Source organism: Bos grunniens, chromosome 19 (assembly GCF_055505025.1).
Source record: "Bos grunniens cultivar Pamir isolate PY7600 chromosome 19, Bosgru_T2T1.0, whole genome shotgun sequence".
NCBI lineage: Eukaryota > Metazoa > Chordata > Mammalia > Artiodactyla > Bovidae > Bos > Bos grunniens.
Genome location: NC_141183.1, coordinates 44403557 through 44415384, shown reverse-complemented (window position 1 = coordinate 44415384; position 11828 = coordinate 44403557). Strand labels below are relative to the sequence as shown.

At 50.9% G+C, this 11828-nt stretch overlaps 1 protein-coding gene across 2 annotated transcripts in view; it reads left to right on the top strand.

Moving 5' to 3' along the window:
- Positions 1 to 10360: 10360 nt before the first annotated feature.
- KSR1 (kinase suppressor of ras 1) overlaps positions 10361 to 11828 on the top strand; it is a 161480-nt gene continuing 160012 nt past the window's right edge. For both annotated transcript variants that reach the window (XM_086355605.1, XM_086355604.1), the window contains exon 1: positions 10361 to 10776. In XM_086355605.1, the coding sequence (XP_086211731.1) occupies positions 10549 to 10776 (228 nt within the window). In that variant the 5' untranslated portion in view covers positions 10361 to 10548. The remainder of the gene's footprint in view (positions 10777 to 11828) is intronic.

Here is an 11828-nt window from a genome sequence, read left to right as displayed (position 1 = left end):
AGAACATTGAGACTCAGAGAGATAAAGTGGCTTGGTCGAGGTCACATTGGGAATGAGGATTAGAAATGGAATTTAAACCTGGTCTGCCTTATTCCACAGCAATGGCTCTTGACTACTCCCTGTGCTGCCTCCTAGGCTAGAACCAAATGGGGCAGAGAGATGTTCTCATCCTGAGTCTTCACTTTACAGGATTATCTGATATTAACACGGGACCTCATTTACTTCTAAATCCATATGGCCAGATTCTCTGCTCAGGTCATTTTCATGTGTATATGTGATGTTAGAGGAGGTAGAGGAGGCATGCTTGCATGTGTGCTAAGTCACTTCAGTCGTGTCCCACTCTTTGCGACCCTGGGGACTGTAGTCCGCCAGGCTCGTCTGTCCATGGGATTCGCCAGGGAAGAATACTGGAGTGGGTAGCCATTCCCTTCTCCAGGGGATCTTCCTGACCAGGAATTGAACCTGAGTCTCTTGTGCCTCTTGCATTGGCAGGTGGGTTCTTTACTACTTGTGCCACCTGGGAATGCATGTGAGCATAAAGTTAAAAGGAAAGGAGGTTTCTTTTAAAAGACCCAGGAGAATATTTAAGTGCCTATCAAGAAATTTAGTTTTACAATAGCAAAACAGGTTCCTGACCATTCATTCAACAGCTATTTATTTAGTGTCTGTGGAAACCACGCAACTCAGATTGGAACTCGAATCCCACAGTCTTTTAACTGAGATCACACATCTGGTTTTGGCATTTAATGAAACTCAGGTTATTGATGTCTTATCGCAGAACGAATGCAGTGGGAGACAAAGTGATAGGTGAGAAGTGGATTTATTTAGAGAGAAACACACTCCACAGAATGTGAGCCATCTTAGGTGGCCCCAAAATACAGGGTGGTTAGTTTTTATGGGTTGGGAATTTCACAGGCTAATGAGCGGGAGGATTATTCCAACTATTTTGAGAACTGGCAGAGATTTCCAGGAATTGGGCCACTTTCTGGCCTTTTATGGTTGGCCTCAGAACTGTCATGACACTGGTGGGTGTGGCATTTAGATGCTAATATATTACCATGAGTGTATAATGAGGCTCAAGGTCCAATCATCCACCATCTTGGATTTGTTGCTGTTCGATTGCTCAGTCATGTCCAACTCTTTGCAATCCCATGGACTGCATCTGGCCAGGCTTCCCTGTCCTTCACCATCTACCTGAGTTTGTTCAAACAGGTCCATTGAGTCGATGATACTGTCCAACTACTTCATTCTCTGTCACTGCCCTCTCCTCCTTCCCTTGATCTTCCCCAGCATCACGATCTTTTCTAATGAGTTGGCTCGTCGCATCAGGTGGCCAAAGTACTGGAGCTTTAGCATCAGTCCTTCCAGTGAATATTCAGGGATGATTTCTTAAGTTCTAACCAATGTTTGTCATGTCCTATGTCATTCTTTTAAAGGTTGTGGTCTGCCTCCTCCTCTCCTATTTCACTACTGTCAACCATGCATGAAGTCCTAAGGATATAGCAACGGGCAAGGCTTCTGGATAACTAGTGCCTGTATAAACAAGGAAAAAATCCCTAAACCAACCAGGTGGACAAACAGTGATAAAGTTGATGAAAGAAGCAAATAGGGCAGCATGACGCAGTGATGGGGCAGGGAGCAGGCTGAGTTTGGTCAGAGACAGCCTCTCTGGGGAGGCAGCATCTGAGCCAAGAACTGAAGGACAAGAAGGCCCCGTGCATCTGGCCAACCACAGAGCAGACACAAAGGCGATGGTCCACATGGAGAAGAGGAAGAGTCCTGGGACTGGGCTCTGGGTGGAGCTAATGTAGAAGGTGAGGGTGGCCTCCAAGCAAGACCAAGAAAGAGTAGCTCAAGGGGAGGAGAAAAACCTGAGGCACCAGGAAGCCAAGAGAATTGTTTCAACAAAGGAGTGTGTGGTAAGTGTGCTTGAGAGGCTATCTATCAGGCTTGGGAAAGTGGAGGCCACTGTGACCTTGAGAAGAGGAATTCCCATGGAAAGGTTGTCAGGCTGTCCAACGCAGACAAGAGCTGGACTAGTGGTTTGGAGAAATCATGAGAGGTGACGATAACTGCTCCAAGAAATTTTGCTGTGAGTGTTGTCAGAGAAATGGGGCAGAAGCTGGAAGGGAGTGTGGGGTCGAGGGAAGGTGTGCTGGCCAGTCTCCCTTCCAAGACCCCTTCTCTGCTCATGTTCTACGCTGGGGGCTGGGAGGATGATGCTTCTGCACTGCATCACCTGAACTCTTCTGTTAGCATGCACCAGATGGCTTCAGCCCAGGGAAGGCAAAGGCAGGAGAGTCGAATGAAGGCTGGAGATAAGGGAGGTCCATGTTCTGCCCCGTATTCCTCCCTTGCTGCTTCCGCATCTGGTCTCGGGGCAGGAGCTGTGTACTCTATGTCTGCAGGTCCTTCTGGGCTGCCCCTCCTCCTTGGCTCTCAGAACACCATTTCTTCCCCGGGCTCTTTCTGAGCTAGGAGTTATCACCCGCACTGAGCTTGGCTTGTCTCTGGGTGCCCAATATCCTTGATTCTTCCTTTAACTTTGTAAGTAGCCCTTTCTTTGATGTCAGTTGAATCCTCTACACGAATTCTGTTTTCCTGCTAGAACCTTAACTGATGTGGTGGTGTACTTTCCCTCCTTCCTTCCTCTTTTTCTTCCTTCTTCCCTCCCTGTCTTCCTTTCCTCCCTCCTTCCTTCCCCCTCTCTCTTTCCTGAAGGAAGTTACTAGAACATTTGTGTGTGTGCAAAAGAGAACGATAAGGCAGAAAGGGAGAAGGTGCTGATGCTGAGAGAGGCAGGATACTTCCTGGAGTGGAGGCCCCAGGCCTGCTGGAGGGGATGGCTCCAGAGTCCAAGCAGCAGTGGTGTCTTGGGCTGGCTGCAGGAGGAGAGGCAGGGAGCAGAGGCATGGGCAGGAGGGCGGGCAGATTTGGTCTGATGGCTTCTAGTTTCTCAAGGAAGTGTGCACCAAGGACCTCTGCTGAGGGGAGCAGGGGAGTCTGGGGAGACAGAGGAAAGTACAGAACAGCCATCCCTGAGAACAGGAAAATGAACTTTCTAGGAAAGGTTGGTAGGCTTGCCAGGCACCAAGAGTGCCAATTTGAGGTTTGTGGTCATGAATTTAAACAGCAGCCATCAGCAAGGCTGTGTGCTTTTCCCCAGCACCCAGCTGCTTGGGCACAGGCCTGGAGAAGGTGGAGGGTGGGGTTTTATAAGGGCTTGGACCCGGCCAGGTGCAGATGGTGGGGAGAAGAGTGGTTTATGGAGGGGATTCACTGGGCAGTGATGGAGCATGGAATCTGCATGGGGTAAGAAGGGAAGGAAGGCCATGAGCACATGTTAGTGGAAATGGATGGGGTTTTGAGGTAGCACAGAGGTGGAGAGGGCTTCCTAAGTGGCTCAGCAGAAAAGAATCCGCCAGCCAAGGCAAGAGACATGGGTTCAATCTCTGGATCGGAAAGATCCCCTGAAGAAGGGAATGACAACCTACTCCAATATTGTTGCCTGGGGAATCCCACAGACAGAGGAATCTGGAGGGCTATATAGTCCATGAAGTTGCAAAGTCAGATACTACTTCGTGACTAAACAAGAACAGATGTGGAGAGGAAAGTCACAACAGAAGACTTGACGTGATGGGGAGATTTTGGTACAAGAAGCCACAAAGTTGGGGAGCACATGCTGGACTCCAATGGCTTCAGAAAGACAAGCAAGGCCTTGGAAGCAGAAGAGGATAAATGGTTTGGACGAGGTCACTGGGAGCAAGGAGGGTACCCTCATCACCTCCTGGCCTTCCTTGGACTGGTTTCTCCCTGCATCTCCCAGAATAGTCCTCTCCCGGAATTGGGCCTGACAAGCCTGTGACAATTTGTGTGTCTTCTGTTTCAGGCTGAGAAGGCCACTTGTCAATGTGGCTCCTTCCTGTGGCCTGACCCAGAGCTGGTTCTGACCGTATGGTGCAGGTGCTGGTGATGTCTCCTAGAATGAACTTAAGGTCACAGGGCTCAGTGTCTGTGAACAGAGGCCCTGGTTTCTTCACCTGTAAAATGCAATCCATCCTTGTTCATTCAAACGCACGTTAAGCACTGCTGTATACCAGGTCTATCTGCTTTATTTCCTCTACCTCTCTCAGCCATCCTGGAGGGAGAGACTATCCTCATTTTTGCAGAGGAGGAAATAAAAGCTCAAAGAGGTGAAAAACTTGCCCAAGGTCATACAGAGTCTATTTGAATCCAAGAAGACTCACTATCTAGTCAGGGAAACAGGCAGGGAGAGAACCAAAGATATGTGATCTATGCAAAGTTCTATGGAATATGGAAGTTAGAGATTGCTTCTATTGTGGGAAATGGGGTGGAAGGGCATGTGAACTACAGCTACAGGATGAATAGAAATGCATTTTGGGACGGGGCTTCTTTGGTGGTCCAATGGTTAAAAATCCACCTTGCAATGCAGGGAACACAGGTTCAATCCCTCATCGGGGACCTAACATCCTACATGCCACAGAGCAACTAAGCCTGCATGCCGCAAGGGAAGATCCTACATGAATACAATGAAAAAAAGAAACGCATGTGGGGGACCGTGGGCAGAAATGACAGCTTGAGCAAAGGCATGGTGACAAGACACTATACGGCGTGATCCAAGACTTGCGTAAAGGCAGTGAGGATCAAGCGGTTAAGCGGGGCTCCTAGCCGTGCCTACAGCCCCAGAGTTCAAGGCTATGCTTAAAGGAACCTACAAACCTCCTGAAGTTGTATCACAATGCATATTGGGCTGGGGCTTCTTGTGAGTAGACGTGTATGACTTTTCTGGAAAGATCATTTTATTTTCATTATATCCTTATATTGAGGCACTGACTCAAAAAAGTCTTGGGTAGTAGATGCCTTGAAGAGAAATATAGGGCCTGGAAATGAAGGACCTCATAGGCCTTCTTTAAGGAATTCATACTTCCCTCTGAGGTCATCAGAGGCCTAAGGGATGGGCCTCAGGAAGACAACACAGGTGACTTTGAGCTCAAATCAAAGTCCTTTTATAAGTGATAAAGGGATATACTGTTTATTGCTCTATTCCCAGAGTCTGGCAGAGCACTGAACACATATTGGGGGCTCAGTAAACATTTGCTGAATGAATGAATGAATACTTGGTTGAACAAGCACGAGAGTGTATAATAACAGAGTTCACCTCTCCAGGGCAACTCCATGAATTTCCTGGACAACGTAACTGCAGGTGAAATCCAGGAAGCCAAAGTTCTCCCTGCACTGTACTAGGTTCTTACTATGGAGTCCTGAGTTGGGGGTGGAGGTGGGAAGGGGAGGTTGGTGGGCGTGGCAAGGAGGCTGTGGCCACACCTGACTCCAGGGTAGGGCTCGACAGCTTCTCCCATATTGCCCCAAAGTGTCTTTGGAGGAGCAAAGGATGGACGGAATCATTTCTTTCCTCCTTCAACACTGAACCCATCAGCTTGCCCTGTTGACTGTATCCCCAAAACATGTCCTCCAACCCCTCTATTTGCTCTATCTCCTCTTCTCCCTCCCTACTCCTGCTCCCACACCTCGTCTGGACTGTTGCAGCAATCTCAAACTCAGCATCTCTGCTTCTGTCCCTGCCTCTTGACCATCCACTCTCCGTGTGGTGGCCACAGGAATTTTAATTTTATTTGGCCCTGCCTCAGACTTCTGGAATCTCAGTTCCTGGACCAGGGATTGGATTCAGGCCACAGCAGTGAAAGCCCAGAATCCTAACCACTAGGCCACCGGGGAACTCCCCAGAGGAGTCTTTTCTTTAGAAAAATATTTATTAGGCTGCACTGGGTCTTAGTTTTGGTGTGTGGCATCTTTAGTTGCTGCATGTGGGATGTAGTTCCCTGACCAAGGATCGAACCCAGACCCTCTGAATTGGGAGCACGGAGTCTTAGCCACTGGACCGCCAGGAGTTCCACCCCCAGAGGAAGCTCTTAAAACGCCTCTCAAGGAATGTGGTTTTCCTTCCACATACTTAGAGAGCTATGCTTCCAAAACTTAAAAATCCATTCAAGTCATGTGGGGCTCTTGCTAAAATCCAGGTTTAATTCAGTTGATCTGGGGTGGGGAGACTGCATTGCTAACAAGCTCCCAGGCGATGCGGTATTCTTGGACCACACTAGGACTAACAAAGACTTAGAGAAAAATCCAAACTTCCTGCCCACGTCTTACTTTATCTGACCTCTCTCCAGCATCCCCACGTCATCTCTAACCCCTGTTTTGCTCCCACACCACGCGGTAGCCACACTGGCCTTCATTCTGTTCCTGGAGTGTGCCAGTGTGTTCCTTCCTCAGGGCCTTTGCACGTGGTGTTCCCATTGCCCAGAATGCCCCTTTCTGAGAGCTCCAGCTGGCTGGTTCCTTTTCTTTATTTAGATCTCAGTTCAATGATCCTTCAGATAGTCCTACTTTGACCACTTCATCTAATGAGGCACTTCATCCCCTGGGAACTTGTGATCACTGTTTGCTTTCTCCCCCCTTCATAGCACTTATCATTCTGCAAATTTATTTTGGCAATATATTTGTTGACTTGTTAATTAGTGATCTTCATTCTCACATTTGTTCCACGTGAATAAAGACTTGGTTTTTCTTGTTTGTTGGTCTGTTCATGAACGTGCTTGCGTGGCTGCTGGGGTGTTGAGATGTAGGTAGGGGAGTCCAAGCTGGGGAAACTTAAGAGGGCTGCCAACAGAGCGTCCTGTGGCAGAGGGGTAGGAGGAGAGATGAGGGGAACTTTTTGTATTGAGGGAGTCACAGAAAAAGTTTCAAGAGCCAAAGCCCAACCTAATAGATGGGGACTTCCCTTGTGATCCAGAGGCTACGACTGTATGCTCCCAATGCAGGAGTCCTGCGTTTGATCCCAGGTCAGGGAACTAAATCCCACATGCCATGATTAAGAGTTCAAATGCCCCAGTGAAGATCCTGCAGCTGCAACTAAGACCCCATGAAGCCAAATAAATAAATAAAAATTTGAAAAAATGTTAAAAGATTAAAACAAACATCTGATAGATGAATTCATCTCACTCACACTCTGGAAAATGAAGAAAATTTATTGTGAATTTACTTATTGGATAAACAAAAATACGTGGAACCCTTCCTTTGTGACCATCATTTACACAACGATCTCTGTTCATCCTCACAACACAGAATCTCCAACTTGCAAGTGAGGAGCAGGGCTCTGAGTTAAGAGACTTGTCCAAGGTCATACAACGATTCAGAGACCACACTCCAGTTCCTAAGACAGCTCTGAAACAAGACACTCCATGTCCCCTTCCAGGCTCTATGCCTTCCAGGCACCTGTTACCACCTAACATACTGTACATTCTCCTTATTTATTTTCTGTCTTCTCTCACCATAATATAAATTCCCAGAGGGTAAAGATCTTTGTTTTGTTCACTACTGTTTCCCAGAGCCCAAAACAAGGCCTGCCACATAAGTAGACACTTGTTGTTTAGCCATTAAGTCATATCCGACTCTTTGCAACCCCGTGGACTTCAGCATGCCAGACTCGCCTGTCTTTCATTATCTCCCACAGTTTCCTCAGATTCATGTCTGTTGAATCAATGATGCTATCTAACCATCTCATCCTCTGCTGCCCCCCTCTCCTTTTGCCTTCAACCTTTCCTAGCATCAGAGTCTTTTTCAATGAGTTGGCTCTTTGCATCAGATGGCCAAAGTATTGGAGCTTCAGCTTCAGCATCAGTCCTTCCAATGAATATTCAGGGTTGATTTCCTTTAGGATTGACTGGTTTACTGAATACTTACGGAATGTGAAAAGGATGAACGAAAGGATTATTTTAAAATCTTTGCTTTCTGTATCACTAAGAGGCAGTTCTGTAAATCCAGTTGAGAAGGCTGGAGTGTGCCTGAGATGAACTGGGAAGGAACACACGGCTTACTGAGTGCTCTCCACAAACCAGAAGGAAGACTGTGTCCACAGAGGAGGGACCGCTGCATGGTCTGGCGGGAGAGTAGCCAGGGATCTGGGGCTTGTCCAGTCTCCAGCCCTAACACCATTGCCTCATAGGCGTGGATGCCACAGGATGCCAGTGGCCCTTCACAGGATATGGCTTCCACATAAAGTGGCCCCAGGGAAAAATGTGTTGACCCAGGCCCAATTACAAGCTTGATGTAATTGCATAGTAGGCATTTATCAGGAAATCTTTTGTGAATTCAACTAGAGAGAGCCAGTCACTCAACCCTGGCAGCTCTGGCTGCCGAACAAACAGAGGTTCTGAACCAACTGCTGTAGCCTGGGTATGGATCCTCCCTGGAGATAGTTCTCCTGGGCCATGACCTTCCTCTGTGAAAAAGATGCTCAAAGTTCAGCTCCCAGACCAGCGGCATCAGCATTATACAAAGACATGTTAGAATGCAAATTCTCCAGCTTCATCCTCGACCTACTGACCGAGAATCTCCATGAGTGGGTTTCATCATTCTGTGGATTAAGAAGCCCTCTAGGAGATTCTGATCCACTTTCAAGTTTGAGAACCACCGTTACGCAGTTTCTCTTTCAGGGGCTAGGACCTGTGTGAAAAACTCCTGAAGTGGATTGCACAGCTTTATGGATCCCCTGCTGTGTGCCATGCTCTGGATTTGGTTCTGTGAAGAGGATACCAAGGTATTTAACCAGCAGCTTCTGCAGCCAAGGAGTTTAGGAGAGAGATTTCTTCTGGCTGGCAGATGTTGAAAGTATGGATGTGTAGGACCTTTGATCTGAGTCTTGTCTATTCAGTTTAGGCAGATAATAGAGCCCACAGGAACTCAGAGGAGGTGGGAGGGGAGGGTGGGGGAATATGCTGGGGGTGTTGAATACTGAGTTAGAAGGTACAGAAAGGCATAAACAACAACTACCAGCCCAGGAGCAGTATTTTGCCCATGCCCACTGCTCAGGTGTGGGGCCACGGTTAGAAAACCTGAAGTGGAAGAGTAACCCTTGAAAGCATTTCTCTAGTGCCCACACGTGGCAATTATCAATTCAGGTTCTGTATACACATTAACTCATTCTTCGTATGAGGAGGAGAAGGAGATGACAGAGGATGAGATGATGGGATGGCATCACCGACTCAATGGACATGAGTTTGAGTAGGGAGATGGTGAGGGACAGGGAATCCTGGCGTACTTCAGTCCACGGGGTCGCAAAGAGTCGGACATGACTGAGTGACTACACCACCATATGACCCATACTGTGCGTGTGTGCTCAGTTGTGTCCGACTCTTTGTGACCCCCTGGACTGTAGCCCGCCTGACTCCTCTGTCCATGCAATTTTCCAGGCAAGAATACTGGAGTGGGTTGCCGTTCCCTCTTCCAGGGGATCTTCCCAACCCAGGGATTAAACAGGTATTTCTGGTACTGGCCGGTGAATTCTTTACTACATGAGAAGCCCCATGAACCCTATCAGATAGGCTCTATTATCACCCCATTTTAACTGGTGGGGAACTCCGACACTCAAAGGTGAGCTGACTGCCTAGAGTCACAGTTTGGCAGTTGTTTGTTATTCAGCGGCTCAGTCGCTCTGGACTCTGCGGGATCCCATGGACTGCAGCATGCCAGGCTTCCCTATCCTCCACTACCTCCAGAAATTTGCCCAGACTCAGGTCCACTGAGCCAACCAGGCCAGTGGCTAGGCAGTGGTAGACACTACTTGAACTCAGACTGTCTCATTGCTCTCGAGCACTTCCAAAGGCACAAGAAATCAACTGTCACCCCCAGTGTCTGGACTGGCCTGCTGGGTTGAGGTGGTGGAGGGATGGGACCTTTATGTTGGTGGGTAAATAGCATCTAGAAGAATGTCCTGTGTCTTTCCAAGCCTGAGCCCTTCCTCTGGCTAGACAATCGGGAGTCCTGGGCTCTGCGAACCTCCGCCCCTTCCCACTAGATGGCGGCCCCTAAAGCCACAGAGAAATTCTGAAACTTCCATTGTCCCTGTCTTCCAGGGTTCGGCTGAAGCCGAGGAATTGCAGGATGCGAACCCTCCTCCCGTCCAAGGGCCGTCGGCTCCACCTCGCCTCATCTGGGGGATCGTGGGAAGCCCCCAGCTAGGAGAAGTGATGGGGAGCAGGCGGGGTGGGCGGGGAGACAAGGCTCCCCGGGATCCCGGCGCCGAGGGAGGAGCCGGCGCGCAGCAGACCCTCCGGGGGCGCAGAGGCGGGGCATTCCAGCGCGGCCGGTGTCCACGGCGGAAGGGAAAGCTGGGACCGCCGGGCGCCGGAGCCCGCGGGGACCCCGAGGGCGCGGGCGGCGGCAGGTGCGCGGCGGGGACTACAAGTCCCAGCATGCCCAGCTGCTCTGACCCGGCCCCCGCTGCCGCTTAAAGGCTCAGGGAGCCTCAGCCGTCGGGTCGCCGCGGCTTTCGCTTTGCCGCCGCGGCTGGGCGGGCGGACTCGGTTGCCGTGCGGTCCTCGCGTCCCAGCTCCCACAGCGCCGAGGGGCGCTCTTCGTCCAGCCCTCGCGGCTCGAGGATTCCCTTTCGAGGCGCCCGCACCCCCGGGCTCCGCCGCCTCGGCCATCCCGCGGCCCCGATGCCGAGGCATGGATAGAGCGGCGCTGCGCGCGGCGGCGATGGGGGAGAAGGAGGGCGGCGGCGGGGGGGACGCGGCGGGCGCGGATGGGGGCGCCGGGGCCGCGGCCAGCCGGGCGCTGCAGCAGTGCGGGCAGCTCCAGAAGCTCATCGACATCTCCATCGGCAGCCTGCGCGGGCTGCGCACCAAGTGCTCCGTGTCCAACGACCTCACCCAGCAGGAGATCCGGACCCTGGAGGTAAGGGGCCACGACGCCGGAGAATCGGGGGCCCCGCGCGGGGTTTGAGGAGTCAGGGGTTTGCGCCTCGGGAAGCGCCCCAACACCTCCTTCGCGGCTCCAGTTCACTCCTTCCCCAGTTGCATCCTTAAGCCCGGTCACCTCCTTTGCGGCTTCCTCTCCCTCTTCCACTCGCTGGCGCGGCGGCCCGAGGACCCGGGACCAGCCCCGTTCACCTTGGGCGGGATTTGGGGGGAGGGGCGTGGTGCGACCTGAGAGGGAGGGTGGAGGAGCCCGCGGGCTGGGTGGGCTGCGCACGGACATCCCCTCCGCCGCCCTCCGCCGCCCTCCGCCCCCACCGCGTTTCCAGCTCGCCGGGCCGCAGGACTCATTCTCCCACTGAGTCACATGGTGGACTTTTCCCTGGGTGACGGAGCCCAGCCGCTGTGGGCTGGGGTGACGGGGCGGGAGGAGGTCCCCCTGAAGTGTGAGCGCAGGCCCTTCTTTCTCTGCCCTCCTCGCACGCCCCAGACTCTGTCTTGTTTCTTCCTTTCCTCTCCTCCAGGTTCTTGTCTGCCGCTTATCAAAGTGTTTGCTGAAACTGCATTTTTGCCTTGAGTGCGTCTCTTTCGCACTGCCACAGCGTTTCACTGCTCAAAATGTAATAACCTACCGACGCCGCCTCCCCCTTCCCCCTACTGAACTTTGGTTTAGGAATGATTATGCTGAGGACCAAAGCCTTCAATGGGAAGATGACACTACTTAAGGGGTTCTAGTGGAGACAGCCTCCAGTGTAAAGAAGAAATAAGACATGCGGCCCCTACTCTCTCAAGTGATAGCTGGCTAGCCCAGTATTAAAAGGATTTGGAAGAATCAACCAAAAGGGTTATTGCATTCTTAGAAGGGGTTGGAGGGCGGTCTCTCCCTCTCCTATCATACACAATAGAGGGAAACTAGTTGCATTTCCAACTTGCTTTTGTCCAGAGGCTGGGAAAGCTGTGAAATTCCAGGCACCACTTGGTATTAATAGCTACCCTGTTTTGAAGAATGGGCCTCTTTCTACCTTGCTTGAT